The sequence below is a fragment of the Paralichthys olivaceus genome, chromosome 21, assembly GCF_024713975.1.
Source record: "Paralichthys olivaceus isolate ysfri-2021 chromosome 21, ASM2471397v2, whole genome shotgun sequence".
NCBI lineage: Eukaryota > Metazoa > Chordata > Actinopteri > Pleuronectiformes > Paralichthyidae > Paralichthys > Paralichthys olivaceus.
The window spans coordinates 6133534-6149479 of NC_091113.1; the positions used below are offsets into that span (position 1 = coordinate 6133534).

The window sequence follows — 15946 nt, forward strand, 5'->3', positions numbered from 1 at the left end:
GGTGGCCGAGAGAGATCAACGCACTGCAAATTTAAAAAAGCACACGTGCACATTAAGAAGACAACCACCTGAGGAAAAGTCACAACACAAAAACAGAAACACTGTTTGGTGATACAGCGACAACATCTGCACAGATGTGACCGGAAGTCTTTGTTTGGTTCATCTTCATTGGAGACTAATGATGCCTTCACGTGCCATAGGACACAACGTAAGTGTCAGGGTCATTGGAAACTTTCTATTAATCGTCCATTCAATTATTATTTACCAGATTGACCACTTTCATTTTTGTCTTCTTTCGTTTCCCTTTTGTTTCTGTGTATTTTTTAATTATATATTCTATAGTTTTTCTGTTGTTGCCTGAGCATGTGATGGCAGCCTCTCAGTCATTTGGAGCACATATATGATTTCTCTGACACCAGTCTTTACTGGTTATGTCCATTAGTGGGCAGTGTGCACTAAAGCAAGATTCCACTTTATTCTTACTTTACATTTAGTTTTCATAACAAAGGAAATCCATTAAGTAATTATTAAAAAATAAGTATGTGTAGAGGAAGCAAACTGAAATTCATATTTTCCTTATCTAATTAATTTGTCTCTTTTAATCACAGTGTGTTTGAAGGCATCATTTCCAAATAGTCTCTATCCAGGAGAAAAAAAACCTCACCAAAATAAAAGCCACCATATCTCAGGCTGTAGATGCTGCCCTGTCCCCGCCCACTGCATCTGATAGTATAATAACGTGAGCTATGGATGTGGAGGAGGTGGTTCTAAGACATTTGACTCTATTAGGAGTTGTACATAAAAGTTGTTCCTCCTTTTCTTCTCCTCCTCCTCCTCGTCCTCCTCACTGCAGAGCTCGTTGCCCGGCTCCTCTCCTCACTGAGCCCGCAGCAGGATGGGAGCTCTCCCGGCGCAGGGGCTGTTCTGGATGGGTCTTTTGATTTTTACTGGGATATCAGATGTTTGCGGTAAGTCCCTGAAGTGCACGTGCAGTATAAGAATACCCAGTGCAAGTAAAAGTACATAGAGTGCACACAGAGTTAGACATATGATGCATGTCTGGAGGTTGTCAGACTTTAAAAGTGAGGTTGTCAAAGTGCCTGCTGGACAGATAATATGCTTGGTGCACCATAAATACTTTATAGGGGTGCAAGAAGTACTAAGATACTTTTAAGTACAGAATAGAGAACCCCAGTGCAAGTAAAAAATACTGCATGTAACATTGTACTTAAGTAAAAGTAGAAAGACACAGAGTTATAAACATGATGCATTTATGGCTGTCTGGGTGTCTGGGTGTTTTCCTGTCTTCAGGAAATTAGGAGAGTAAAAGTGTAATTTGTCCATAGTCCAAAAGTAGTGCTTGTAAAATTGCATGAGTCAAAGAAGAGAAGCATTAGCAGCTAAATGTAGTGAAGGGTAAAAGTACTTGTCTAGTTAGATTATTTAAGTGCATTAAAGAATACATATACTTTTACTGTTGCATGTACTTCATACATGATCAATTTTGATCCAAATTTTGATCCATCAATCAAAAATATTTTTTCTTGTGGTTCCAGCCTCCAATATCTGCACCTCCAGAGGAGCCAGCACATGCAAACAATGTCTGGCTGTGCACCCCAGCTGTGCATGGTGCGTCCAGGAGGTGGGTTTCTCTTCCACTTCACTTCAATGAGCTTTCTGCTGGTGCAGGGTGAAATGGATAATGTACCCAATAATCCATTGGCTTGTGTTTAGGCTTAAACCTGATTTATAGCACGTAAGACACGGTGACTGTCGTTCTTTGACTGTCTGCATTTTACTGTCAGGATTTTGGTCAGGGTATTGCCAGTTCTTCCCGCTGTGACCTGAAGAGTAATTTGGTGGCGGCGGGCTGTGCTCCATCATCTGTGGAGTTTCCAACCAGCAAGATGCAAGTGATCGAGGACCGGCCCCTCAGCAACAAGGCAGCGGGGGCCTCTCAAGATTTCACTCAGATCAAGCCTCAGAAAGTTCACATAACACTCAGGCCAGGTCGGTTCCTCAGTTTGGTTATGAGGGGTGGAAAATAAATCCAGTGCTGAAATCCAAGAGGCCCATACAAACATCAAGTAAAGCCAGAAATATAAATCTCTCTCCCCCAGATGATGCCAAGCGCTTCACGGTGAAGGTGCGTCAGGTAGAGGATTACCCCGTGGATCTTTACTACCTCATGGACCTCTCCTACTCCATGAATGATGACCTCTTCCGCCTGAGGACGCTGGGCAAAGGCCTGGCCGTGGCCATGAACCGCACCACCAGCAACCTCCGCATGGGCTTTGGGGCTTTTGTGGACAAGCCGCTCTCACCGTATATGTACATCTCCCCAAAAGAGGCCGTGAAGAACCCCTGCTACAGGTAAGTCATGTGACTAGCTTGAGCAATACAGAGGAAAACAATATAGATCAAACTATTGGAGAAGCAGTTTAATGTGAAATAAAGTTTGCTAATGATCCTTTATTTTTAGTTCCAAATAGTAAAAGTGAATGAACGTATTTCCTTTAATGTCAAACTATGACTTTAAAACTTCAACACCCAATTAGCATCATTTACCTGTTCCCTGTTGTCTCACAGGAATCTAAACCCACACGTCTTTGTAATGGAAAGCTTATTTTAGTGTCTGCTCTCTTAGATTTAGCAGCGTTTTTGCAGTGTTTTGATTTCAGTAGCTGTTTATGTCTGCGTGTGGAAAGTAGCGTCATTATGCAGATGATGTCATTTTAGTGAGGACACCTTTAAACACAGCGTTGCTCGGTGAAAACGCAGGCAGGCTCAGCGTCACAGCACTTGTTAAAGGCTTAAAGTGGCTCCCCGCTGCTTGGTCAGCTGCTCTGAATCAGCCGCAGGTAATCGTACCCTCTGCAGGGTAGCACTAGTGTCCCTGAGCAAACCCCCATAACCCCCTTAAGTCATTTACTCCCCCACTTACACACAGTCTGCAGATATCCAGCCTCCAGGAATGTTTGGATAATAGATAAGACAAGTGGAGAATTTGGGTTTGGTAGAAATACGGATAGAAAAAAAGGTTCGAGTAATGGAAAATATCTTGAGGTCAAGAAGTGAATGAGGATTCACATGGACTTAGGAATACTAGACCACATCATTATGATGAGCGTCATTGGTGTCGGTCAATGAATGTTTTATCTCCTTTCCTTTCATAAAGGATGCTCCAGTGTCTCCTAAGGTAAAGGAGATAAGAAAGGAAACACGGTAGCACCTTTTTCTTAGCATTTAAAGTATTTGATGAGCTCTTATCTTGGCTGCTGCTTACGTATACGTCCGGGTGATCTTACCAAGTTAAAGAGACAATTCAAACACAGTCTCAACAGGAAGTGTGACCCATTGAGTAAAATACAGAGATGCAAAAAAAAATATGAATTTCACATAGAAAATTATTCAATATAGCTTCTAAACAAAACTGGAAAACAGCCTATAACTGATGTAGCTATAAAGTTGACTAATTATTATTATTTTACATTTGACAGCTGATTATTTACAATCTCAAAACATCTCTGACGTAACAAGTACATCAGCTTTTGAGTTTTTGGATGGTCGGACTAAACAGATGACTGACAACCCGATCTCTGTTTGTTTGACAGCATTAACACCACCTGTCTGCCCCAGTTCGGCTACAAACACGTTCTGTCTCTGACGGAAGAAGTGGGACGCTTCACAGAGGAAGTGAAGAAGCAGATGGTGTCCAGGAACCGAGATGCCCCAGAGGGAGGCTTTGATGCTATCATCCAAGCTGCAGTGTGCAAGGTGGAGAGACACTGTTACTCACACACACGTAACTCTGAATCTGTTTTACCTCCTTTTTTCTCTTCTGGCACGATTTGTAGAAATAAACATTTCAGGAATTCCAAAAACTAGATTAAAAACAAGGATGAAAGGAATCAGCGAGCGCTCTCCTGCTTTTGATGAGTGTCTGGCAAAGTGCAAATTAAAATGAAATATTATAATTCATCTCTTCCTCTCATATGTGGTTTTAATGGGAACCAGGAGCAGATCGGCTGGCGTCCTGACGCCTCCCACCTCCTGATCTTCACCTCAGATGCGAAGACTCACGTGGCTCTGGACGGTCGTCTGGCAGGAATCGTGCAGCCCAATGACGGGCAGTGCCACCTCAACTCTGACAATGTTTACAGCATGTCAACCACCATGGTTAGTGTATACTGTAAGTGTGTAGTTGGTGCACATATTGTAGAGAGAGTGTGAGAGAGAGGCCCAGACAATGAAAGTCTTTGTATGCAGCTCTGCAGAAGTACGAATAGGAACATTTCAGTGTTTATGTGCTAACCACTCTCCCTCGCTTGGCCCCACAGGATTATCCATCGCTTGCTCTGATCACAGAGAAGATGTCGGAGAACAATATCAACCTCATCTTCGCTGTCACTAATCCTGTGGTTCCTCTGTATCAGGTCAGGAACTCTGCAGTTCACACTGTGCACATTCAGACTCTCAGTTCAATACAAGATTCTCATATACAACATACTGGCTGTGCAGAGACCCATTGTGAAAAGTAGAAAAACATGTACTAATGTTTTAAAGGGAAAGATGACAAATCCCAGTGTGTAATCAGTAGCGTTTCAGCTACAGTCCTCCAAACCTCACTGGTTTTAGAATGCGATTCTTGGATCGTGTGTTGGAAGAATGGAAATTCAAAATTAATCACTGTTCATACACTGCAAGATACGAACCCGGTTTTCCCCAAACTGCTCCCATTACAATCAAGTGTTGATGTGTGTATTCACATAAACTAAACCTTTTTACTGTACTAGAAAAAAATCAGTGATAAATATTGATTCGTTTATTTAGTCACTGTGAACAGGTGTTCTGACTGTTTTGTCTGACTGTCTGTCTGCTTCTGTCTTGCAGAACTACAGCGAGCTGATTCCTGGCACCACAGTAGGAACACTGTCCAACGACTCAGGCAACGTGATTCAGCTCATACTGAAGGCCTACACCGTGAGCTACACACACACGTACACACACGTACACACACACCAAGGCTAGACAGTGTTTGAGGAGATGACATGTGCTTGTTGACACACACCCTGACTGAGTCACACACTCTTGGCCAAAGAGTGAAGCTGACAATATGTAGGAGATTGCTGGCTGCACTTCGTTGTTCATGGTTAACTCAAGTTTATTTTGCAGAGATCAGACAAATGAGCTAAAAATGTATTTTATTGTGCGTCCTGCCTGTCACCTTGTTGCATATACAGGTGTACGTGCAGACGTGTGTGTTAACATGTGAACTTGTGTTTGTACAACCAAGTAAACACTGTGTATGAATGAGTCTGCGTGTGATTAGAGAAGGAAATTCTTTAATTACAGTGCAGCATACAGACATCGGAGCAGGGAAATTATTATAACAACTGCAATATAATTATTATAATTTACTAGTTGTAATAACTTGTTTTTGCAATCAAGACAGAGTTATTCCAAAGCAAATGTGAAACCTAGTGAGATTTTAACTTTGTGATGCAATTCTCTACACTCACATTTCTTTATACATGTTTTTTTTGATGTTGCCAGAAAATCCGTTCCAAGGTGGAGCTGGAGCTCCAAGGCGTCCCAGAGGAGCTGTCTCTGTCCTTCAACGCCACCTGTCTGAACGGGGAGGTCATCCCGGGCCTCAAGTCCTGCTCTGGGCTCAAGATAGGAGACACGGTCAGCTGAGCTTCACTTGCAGAAAATCAGTCTACTCATCTAATAATCCATTCATTTTCAACTACTTAAAATTACTTATACATGTCCAAGGACACTAAGACAGTAGCTTCAACAATATTTTTTAAGCAACATATGTTTCACATTCAGCCCTCAAGAGTTATTTCCTGATGATATGAAACTGATTTGATGTTGTGTTGTTTCTTTGATACAAGAATTCAAGAATTATGTCAGCTTCCTATAACAAGACCATAAAAAGTGCAAAATCTGAAACACAAGTCAAAGTGAACTTGAAGTCAAATAAGATGGCTCGCACAAGAAAATGAAAGCAGTGATGGCACTGCATTGAGCAGATTAAGCACTACACTATAGAGTAAATGCCTCACTGTTTTTACACCACATGGCCACAGCTTGCATTGCTTGAAAACATTATTATTGTACATGAGGCGCCCACTCAACCAGGTGAGCTCCTGGACGCTCCATGTACGGCTTGAGTCCCCTACAGCGGCCGCAGGTTTGATTCCAATGCAGCCCTTTGCTGCATGTCGTCAATGCAAACACTATAAACAGCTCTCAGGCCAACTTCTTCACTGAGGGTTAAAAAATTACAGACTAGTGGCCACGTCTTGATTCTAAAAATAACAAGTTCCATGTGCTATTTTTCATTGTCTTTTTGGTCTCTTTCCATTTCCCTTCTCGCTGCTATCGACATGTTGTTAATGTGGGATTTTCCCCTTTCTTCAGATGATGGAAAAGAAGTGGATCAGCACCGTCTCTGAACTTGTTCTTCTCTGTCCATGTTTTCATTGTCTTTCCGCACTTCTCCTGCCAACTCCATTTAGAGTAAATGCTGTGAAGGCTCTTTCTCCGTCCCTGTTTTGCATTTTTTCTCTATCACAGCCTCTTTGGCTCTTTTCCTTGTTCTCTCCTCACTCCAGGTGACATTTTTTGGCCTCCACACATTTCTTTCTTTCTCTCTCTCTGCTTCGGCTTCTCTTGTTTCTTCCATATATGGTCGTTTCACCAGATGTGGTAACGCCCCACTTTTGGACGTCCAGATTTGGATGCAATGTTGAATGAACAATTACTTTTACTAAATACATATGGAGGCACTCCCTATGTCATAAGTGTGTGTTGTATTTGCCAACAGTGATTAGATAAAGCTGAAAACTAGACTGTCTCTCAAATGAACAGCAAACAAACCAGTGCTTTTACATGTTAGTCAATCCACACCAGGGAGATACAGGACTTTTGAAAAGTTACCATCTCTTGGATGCAGACTCTCTGAAATCTTTTATCCAAAAACAGGTGACATGGTACAACTTTGATTCTCTCCTCTCGCCCAGGTCTCTTTCAGTGTGGAGGCCAGAGCTCGCGGTTGCCCCAAACAGAAGAAGAAAACATTCATCATCAAACCTGTGGGCTTCAAGGACTCCCTATCCATCACCGTCACCTTCGAGTGCGACTGCAAGTGCCAGGCCAAGGCCCAGCTCGACAGCCCCAAATGCAACCACGGCAATGGCACCTACGAGTGCGGCATCTGTCTGTGCCACCCTGGTCGCCTGGGGCCACACTGCGAGTGCGCAGAGGGCGACTACAGTCCCACAGAGCAGGACCGCTGCAGTGGACCCGCAGGCACTGGAGGGCCCCACTCTGCCATCTGCAGCGGCCGTGGAGACTGCGTGTGTGGCCAGTGTGTGTGCCACAGCAGTGACTTTGGGAAAGTGTGGGGCAAGTTGTGCGAGTGTGACGACTTCAACTGCCTGCGCTACAAGGGGGAACTCTGCTCAGGTAAGATATCTCACGAGCTATGATAAGGTTTATGTAAAATGTTTAAAGTTCTATCGTCAAGTGGTTTGTTTTGCATTAGAATTGCAGGAAAACAGCCAAAAAAAGCTGGAATATGAGAATTTATTTTCCTAACTAATCCTTCGATCATTGCAGCTTTAATGATAAAATTGAATTCCACAAAGTCATTGATGAAGCAACATTAACAGGTTACAGCTTCTCAAATGTAAGGATTTTGTCTTACATCATTAGACATTGAATACATTTGTGTTTGTATGTTGGTGGGAGTAAAAAAACCCAAGTAAAATTAATACGACTAGTTTGTTCAGGTTATTACAACTCGTTAAACACGTCTGTGGTGACAGCTGTGTAGGTCAGTGATAAAAAATCTGCAGGTTTAGCTTTTTCCCTTGTTACCAGCTGAAACAGAGCAGCAGCTTCATATTCAACGATCAGGTATCCTCTCATCTAACTCTGGACAAGAAAAGCATATTCCCCAAATATTAAACTTTTCCTTTTACATGGCAGCCGGGGTTAGGAGTCCCCTTCACCACACTGACTTGCCACCCACCTCATCTGGGAAGAATTACACAGAATAACAACGCTCCCTTCTGCCCGGGACATGGGCTCCATTCACAATAAACAGAATGGTGTGACCTGAAGTGTTTGTATGTGTGTGTGTGTGTGTGTGTGTGTGTGTGTGTGTGATCTAGGTATTACTCATGCTGTGGGGATCTAAACCTGTTAACACATTATGGGCAGATGAAGAAGAGGTGAAGACAAAGAAGAGATGTTTTCAGGTTAGGACGAGCTTTGGTTTAGGTTTGGTAAGGTCAGGATAAGTTTAGGTTATGGTTCGGTGGCAAGTAGTATTGACAGTAAATGTTAGGGTCTCCAGGAAATTAATGTAAGTCAATGTATGTCCTCTGAAGTCATGGAGACACGACTGGGTGTGTGTGTGTGTGTGCGCGCGCCTGAGCTCAGGTTCTATGTGGTTTTTTTCCACCGAGCTAAGATTTTGCACCTCGGACTTCAACAGGATTCGTGCACAAAGAAAACTTAGCTCTCTCCAGTCAGAAGGGACTCTCACTGTGCGGTTGAAACTTCCAAACTGAGTTTGTGTTTGGTAACAGTTGAGAGCTTTAACTTACATCCTCACACTCCCTCCTCCTCTATTACAAGAGTAAATGTTGAGGCAAACACAATAGTGGTTAAAACATGTGCACAATTCAATGCAACTGCACTGAGGATATTTTATTTGACCATTGCTAATTGCATAGTGGCGAGTTTTGGCGCTGACTTCCTCATGCTCCATCACACATTCAGATATATGTCTTACCCCCACCCCGCTGCTCTCACACAGAAATGTTTTGCTCTATTCCCCAAAGGCCATAGATTAACATGAAAATACCTCTCTGCTTACTCATTGGCTGATGTGGTGTAATAAGGCTAAAAATAAACCCATGTTTGGGCAGGAAAGGGGCTGGTGGGAGAGTCCTGGAAATGTTGAACATGGTCTGTCGTCTTGAAATACCTGATTCTGTGCAGGGACCATTCTTCCCCACATAACAGTCTAATTAAAAGCCAGCGGTCCTGTGGTCCTGTGGTAATGACAGTATGTTTGTGGATCATCTTTTATCCAGCCAGACTCTTTGGAGCAGCTTCCTGTCATTGTTTATCTGGGCAGCGATAGGCCACAATGTGTTCTGCAGTGTCACTCTGTTATGCGCATACACACATTTAAACCAACGCGCACAGATTTACTCACACATGCACTGAATCTTTGTGTCTCGCAACAGTTGCAGGAACACTTCTTCATTTCCCATGCTGGCGGTTGAAGCCACTGAAAGCCTTTGTAACATTTGGAGAGGATGTAAACATGTTGTTTGAGTTCGATGAAAACATGGTGCTGTGTAATTCTAGCGGCTTTACATGAGTTTTAAATATGAACAGTAGAAATTGTTGCAGATAGAGTGGAACCCTTAAATAAATATAAACCAGGACAGCTTTATATAGCTCATGCATACTTAGTGACCGAAAGGCAGTGGTGGACAAAATTTTTTTTTTTTTTATGGTGGCTGCATGGGCTCAGCCTTAGAGCTAGGGTGAGGAGTTCAGACATCCGGAGGGAGCTTGGAGGATAGCCCCTGCTTTTTCATGTTGAAAGGGGACAGATGAAGTGGTTAGAGCATTTAGTCAGGATGCCTCCTGGGCGCCTTCCTTTGGAGGTTTACTGGTCACCCCGGGGTCGACCCAGAACTCGCTGGAGGAACTACATATCCCATCTTGACTGGGAAGGCGTCTGGACCCCCCAGGAAGAGCTAGAAAGTACGGCTAGGGAGAGGGACGTTTTGGATACCTTATTTGGCCGGACCCAAGCCCAGATAAGGGGAAGACAATGGATGGATGGATGGATGGATGGATGGATAGATATCATACCTCCACCAAGACCCAACAGTCCCCTAATGAAACCACATTTAAATTCACTGTAGATTGAGAGTTTTTAGTTTTTTTTATCTGCACCAAATTGCTCACACTCAGAACTCTAAGGCCCAGAAATATGAGTTTCCCTCACTCCCATCCTCCTTTTCACCAGAATCAAAAATTGTCTTTGCTTTTTATTGGTTGTTCGATTCCTCTTTCGCCATCTACCACCCGTACATCTGGGGAAAGGGAAGTTATACGAGTAAACAAGAAGTTGAAGTGGCTTTGTCAGAGGATGTTTATGTCTTCGAATCCACCACATTTTGGTGGGTTCATAACCTCATACTCATGCTGTGCCAATGGTGCAGAACTTCAAATGAAGTCAGTGAAGATGATGAAAGTATCAGGATGAACTGTGTATAAACTACATTGTAATACTTTTATGACATTATGATGTCATTGAAGCTCTGAACATGTTGAATGTTGAAAAAAAATCCATCTAATATTGAACCGACAAATAAGTATTCATTCGTTATTCTTTGTGTTTTTACGGCATAAAAATCACACAAAAGAGTTTGGTGGTTACAAGTCAAAGGTAAACGTTGATGTGATTTCACTTATATTTTATTTTCTCTGTCCCTCACAGGCCATGGTGTCTGTAACTGTGGCTTCTGTCAGTGTGCACCGGACTGGCAGGGTGAAAATTGTAATTGTTCCAGACGTACTGACACCTGCATGTCCAACCTGGGTCTGCTGTGCAGCGGCCGGGGCCAGTGTGTGTGCGGGGCCTGCGAGTGCACTCAGCCTGGTGCGTACGGGGCCACATGTGACAAGTGCCCAACCTGCCCTGACGCTTGTACCATGAAGAAGTGAGTCTGCAGACAGATTCCTTATTTATACATCGAGCAACTGCTGCTTAAAATAAACTGTTGGAGTTTCTCTTCCTGAAGGGAGTGTGTGGAGTGTAAGCACTTCAAGAGGGGCCGCCTGTTTGAGGACAACACCTGCTCTCGAATCTGCAAGGATGAGATTGTGCTTGTGGATGAAATAGGTGAGATTATTCAAACTCCAACCATAAAGAAAAGACACACAACATTCTTCCAGTGTCGGTTAAATAGTTGAATTTTAAAGGGATTTTATGAAGTTTATGAAAGTTGGCCCCTGGAATTTCAAAATAAAACAAGAATGTGTTAATGCTGCCATCTAAGGAAAGTATTAATTGTAGCATTTAATTTTTCTTGCAGTGCTGCATGATACAAACGCTGTGAACTGCACGTACAAAGATGAGGACGACTGTGTGGAGCGTTTCCAGTACTTTGAAGACTCCAGTGGCAAGTCCATCTTGTTCGTCGTCAAAGAGCCGGGTAAGAGAGGTTCATGCTTCCTGGATGTCTGACTGAACAAGCCTAACATTTAAAGCTGCTTCAATCAATAATTCAGATTTTAAAAAAGGATCTAATGACTATGTCAAACGTGATTCTGCCTACTTTGCAGTCTGCATCAGCTCTGCAGAGCATTTAAGAGTCTTCCAGCTCATTGTTTTGGTTTTACAGCCGACAGTTTTACTGTTTTGGTTACGGTTTTACTGTTTTACTATACTGATTTTCTTATTCCAGTAAAAAGGTTCTGATAAACAGCTGTGCACTACCGGCCGAGCATCAAACCGCAAACAAACAAGGACTGTATTTATAGCTGATGGTTATAGTAAAGTGTTTAGTAGCTATGGAGCCTTTATTCCCTCTAGAGAACTGGTGTATTAATATAAAATAGAGACTAGAAAGAGGAATGGTTGTTAGACTGTGATCAGTGTTGTTTTCAGGTTCTACTGCCCCCAACTGGCCAGATAAATATATTAATACCACTTTAAGGACAGCAATTTATGTGGTTCATAATCATAATAATATAACTGAAGGTAACAAATGCAGTTAATGTAATCCACAAATACAAAACTAACCTATATTAGTGATACTAAACATCCTCACCCTGTGAAATCTGTGTTTTTACTACGCCCAAGTACAAGTTGTCACTTCCCTGCTGCACGCCCTTCATCTGCTCATTAAGTGGCCAAATAGAGAGCATGGGGGGGCAGTGAAACAGCCCTTTAATGACCAGCAGTGCCCGCAGAGAAAGTCTGCCCCGGGGTCTGCCTTTAATGAAGGTGTGTGTTTAATTTAGACACAACTGGGTTGCAGAGAAGCGCACCAAGAAATTTGCCTTGAACGCGGTGCACCCCGTCGTGTTGAGGAGGGTCGTAAACAGCTGCCCAGCCTCTCCTCCAGGAACCCGCTGACTCCACATATCCTCGAGAGGAAAGTGTGAGAGGGGGAGAGGGGGAGCTAAGTAAGAAAAAGACAGAAACATGAAGCTTTAATATGGACGAGAAAGACCCTAAAGTGGACTAAGCATATTTCTGATGTATTTCTAATGTTGCATAAACAAGCTTCATGATTCCTATATGTTGTTATGATAAAGATCACAAGGCTCTGTTGAAAAGCAGGAAATATAAGAATGTAGGAATGAGGAGAGAGGAAGAGCAGCAAAGCTTTGATGTCGGCTGTAAAAGTTCACCCTGGTTCCCCCCATAGGTTACCCAACGCTGCTGTACACATATGTATGTACATGCAAGCACGCACTCACACTGTGACTTCAAACCAGAACAAACAAACAAACAGAAAATCTCTCATCGGAATCAACAACAAACCAAACCAGGAGCTTGACTGTACATGAAAAATGACAAATTCTCCTCAAGATCCAAACTACCTGAGCAGAACTGGGTTCATCAGCCTTTTGCTTTCATTCACCACATTTTTGAATGAACTGCAAGACATCCTGAACTTAGAATTGTTATCGTCTTTTTAAAATATTAAACTTTTTGCTCTGTTTCAGGGCCTTTAAACGACCTTTTAAAACATTCACCTTTATTTTTTTGCTTAACGTCGGGGTAATGCCTCCATCTAAACTGCAGTGTGGGAAACAAGCGTTGAAGATCAGTTAAACCTGGAACATAGAGGCCAAACCAAACTAACTAATGAGTGTTGAAATCATGACTGCAGATATAAAATTAAGAATTGTTTAGCAGTTGTTAATTTAGTTTTCCAGAATGACTAATGACAGGAAACATGAACAAAGTGATTATTTTATTTAATCATACTTTATTCCTACTAATTTGTGTATTTAATTTTATCTTTACAATTTCCACATCGTTTTGTGGTAACAGATTCCACGATAGCTTGTGCTTTGTGCAGCACAGTTACGCTTCCACCTGGAATGAAATGTGCCATGGAAATAAACCTCTGCTTGCTCGGTGTGTTATTCCAGTCTTGTGTGGCGTCGTCTTGTGAGCAACCCCTCTTGAGACCGTTCAAACACGATTGTTGAGTTTTTGCCCGACTGCAGTGTGGGATGGGAGATTTGTGGCCTGGCTGTGTGAGCTTTCTATTTTTCCCACTTCAGCCCATCCTCCGCTACGCTCTTTGGTATTTTTAAAGTCCCATTCTCTTGTGTCCGTCACTGTTGTGCTGCTGCCGTCGTGCTGCTGCCGTCGTGCTGACAGGTGGCAATATTATTATTCTCTGTATTTCAGTGACGGTTACAACAGTTGCAGGAAAATCAAAATCTATGTGAGTGAAGGTTGAGACCAGGAGGAAACAGCGTTATGAAATAAGACTGCCTCTTGCCTCATCTTCCTGTGTGTCTGCGTTACTCCTTCCTTTTTCTTTTTCTCTTCCTACTTCCATCCAGACTGTCCCAAGGGTCCAGACATTTTGGTGGTGCTTCTGTCGGTGGCAGGCGCCATCTTGTTCCTCGGCCTGGCGGCTCTTCTTATCTGGAAGCTGCTGGTCACCATCCATGACAGACGGGAATTTGCCAAATTTGAGGAAGAGCGCGCTCGTGCCAAGTGGGACACGGTGAGTAAATTTAGTTTGAGGTGGCGTCTGTGTGGAAATAGTGCAAGATGGTGTGTTTGTATACTAACACTAAAATTAAGGTCATTAATTATAGATGGGAAAAAAGGCCTGAAAAATCATTGTGTGGACTCACACACACACACACAAATGTGTTTGCATGTACACAGACACACACAAGGCCACACACACCCTCGTTTTCTGAAGATGTTTTTTATTATTTTTGCGGCATGCTGTTACTCCCAGCAGAACAAAAGGCAGCCAACGGAAGGGCTGGGTTTATATCAGCTAACATTAATTAGCCTTTACTGGTAATGGGCCTTTTTGTGGCCTCAGAAACACACCCGAGTCCCACAGGCCAGAAACCACAAAGAATCACAGTATAGTGTTATAGGATGCTCACCGAGTAACGGCAGAGAAACCATGAGGCTCATGTTCAAGACTTTTTCTGTTGTGTTATTCACTTGGGACTTTAACGTAATTCTCTATGTATGTTTCTGACAATCAGGGACACAACCCTCTCTACAAAGGAGCCACCTCTACCTTCACAAACATCACATACAGAGGAAAAGACTGACGCTACTGAACAAGGACGGAGAAATAAAGGATGAAGATGGAATGATGGACTTTGTGGGAAGGCACCGAATCATGTGCAGGCCTCTACTGTCACCTGACGATAATGAATAATTATTTGTGTTTGTAAATATGTAGAAATGATTCTGAGGACACATTTTTATCAGGGATTTGTCATAAACGTCCACTTATACGACACTGACGAGTAAGATATTGTGATGTGTGATTGATTAAGAAATATTTTGTTGTGCAGGACAGAATAAAGGTTTGGTTCACCCAGACCTTTAAGGTTCCACTGTATCCAGCCATGTATGTTGTTTTTATTTTATTTCCCTGTGATTGAAATATAAGATTTTTATCTTGTGCATTTAATATATGAACCTTAGTCCCAATACCTCCCTCTTCAGTCACAATCCTAAATGCAGAGGGAGGTAAATAAGACTTAATTTGCTTAAATTATCCAAAATGGCAACATCTCTTTCTCTTTCCAGTATTTATAATAAGTAACACAGTAACATATGTGGATTAACAAATGTTTCCTTGGCAAAAACTATCGACATGAGCAGATTTCACTGAGGTTACGAGGGCAAACAGAATTTTTTAAAAAGCGATGTGGATGAATTAATGTCTGGGGTCAATGGAGGAACTAAAGGTTAGCGAATGTCACACAAAACAAACTGTGGTAAGATACAGCACCTTTAATTTGAGCTAAGCAATGTTAATGAGATATGATGTTTTTTTGGAGTAAACCTAATTACCTGAAAACTAGTGCAGTTATTTCTCATTGTTAAAAGTGTCATCGGTGTCATTGATGCACAACATATTTCAATTTTCCTTTCTGACAAAGCTTCCTGCACAACCACTACAGGTCTCCAAGTGTAAGATGTGAAGGAGGAAGGAGGATAAAACTATTTTTAAAAATGAGGATTGTTCTACAATGGAAGATCCCTTTAAATTAAATCGAGCTGCACCCAAAAGAAGTTATATTTCAGACATCTGATAACAAATTAATGACATTTCAGGGGCAAGAAATACACAAAGATACATCACAAGAATTTCCTACACATGTAGTGTAACATGTGCAGGGCTGTTTGTCTGCGATACTCTGCTTCCATCTCCTGGATTTAAACTGCAACTAGCACCTACTTATCTTTGTGCAAAGTATCGCTCATTTAACACAGTGTAAAATATACCAGATGGATTGTATCAGCTGAATTATGCAGGGAGGAGTGGATGTATAGTTTTCCAGGGGTCATTTTTAGAGTTGTCATTGTTAACCAGCAACCATGCACTAATCATTCAGTGCATGTTTTAAACACAGATAGATAGATAGATAGACAGATAGATAGATAGATAGATAGATAGATAGATAGATAGATAGATAGATAGATAGATGGATAGATAGATAGATAGATAGATAGATAGATAGATAGATAGATAGATGGATGGTTTAATAGATAGATGGATTAATAGATTGATAGATATATTAATAGACAGATAGATAGATATAGATAGATAGATAGATAGATAGATGGATTAATAGATAGATGGATAGATTACTAGATAGA

General features: G+C 42.0%; 1 protein-coding gene across 1 annotated transcript; it reads left to right on the forward strand.

Moving 5' to 3' along the window:
* Positions 1 to 70: 70 nt before the first annotated feature.
* LOC109627018 (integrin beta-3) lies at positions 71 to 15143 on the forward strand. The gene is made up of 16 exons (XM_020083333.2): positions 71 to 208; positions 854 to 968; positions 1557 to 1642; positions 1806 to 2010; positions 2121 to 2373; positions 3615 to 3777; positions 4018 to 4179; positions 4341 to 4436; positions 4894 to 4983; positions 5557 to 5691; positions 7035 to 7479; positions 10547 to 10769; positions 10851 to 10951; positions 11145 to 11264; positions 13642 to 13808; positions 14314 to 15143. Exons 2-16 carry the CDS (start codon positions 896 to 898, stop codon positions 14380 to 14382), a joined length of 2388 nt encoding a protein of 795 aa, XP_019938892.1. The 5' UTR covers positions 71 to 208; positions 854 to 895; the 3' UTR covers positions 14383 to 15143.
* The last annotated feature ends 803 nt before the right edge of the window (positions 15144 to 15946 follow it).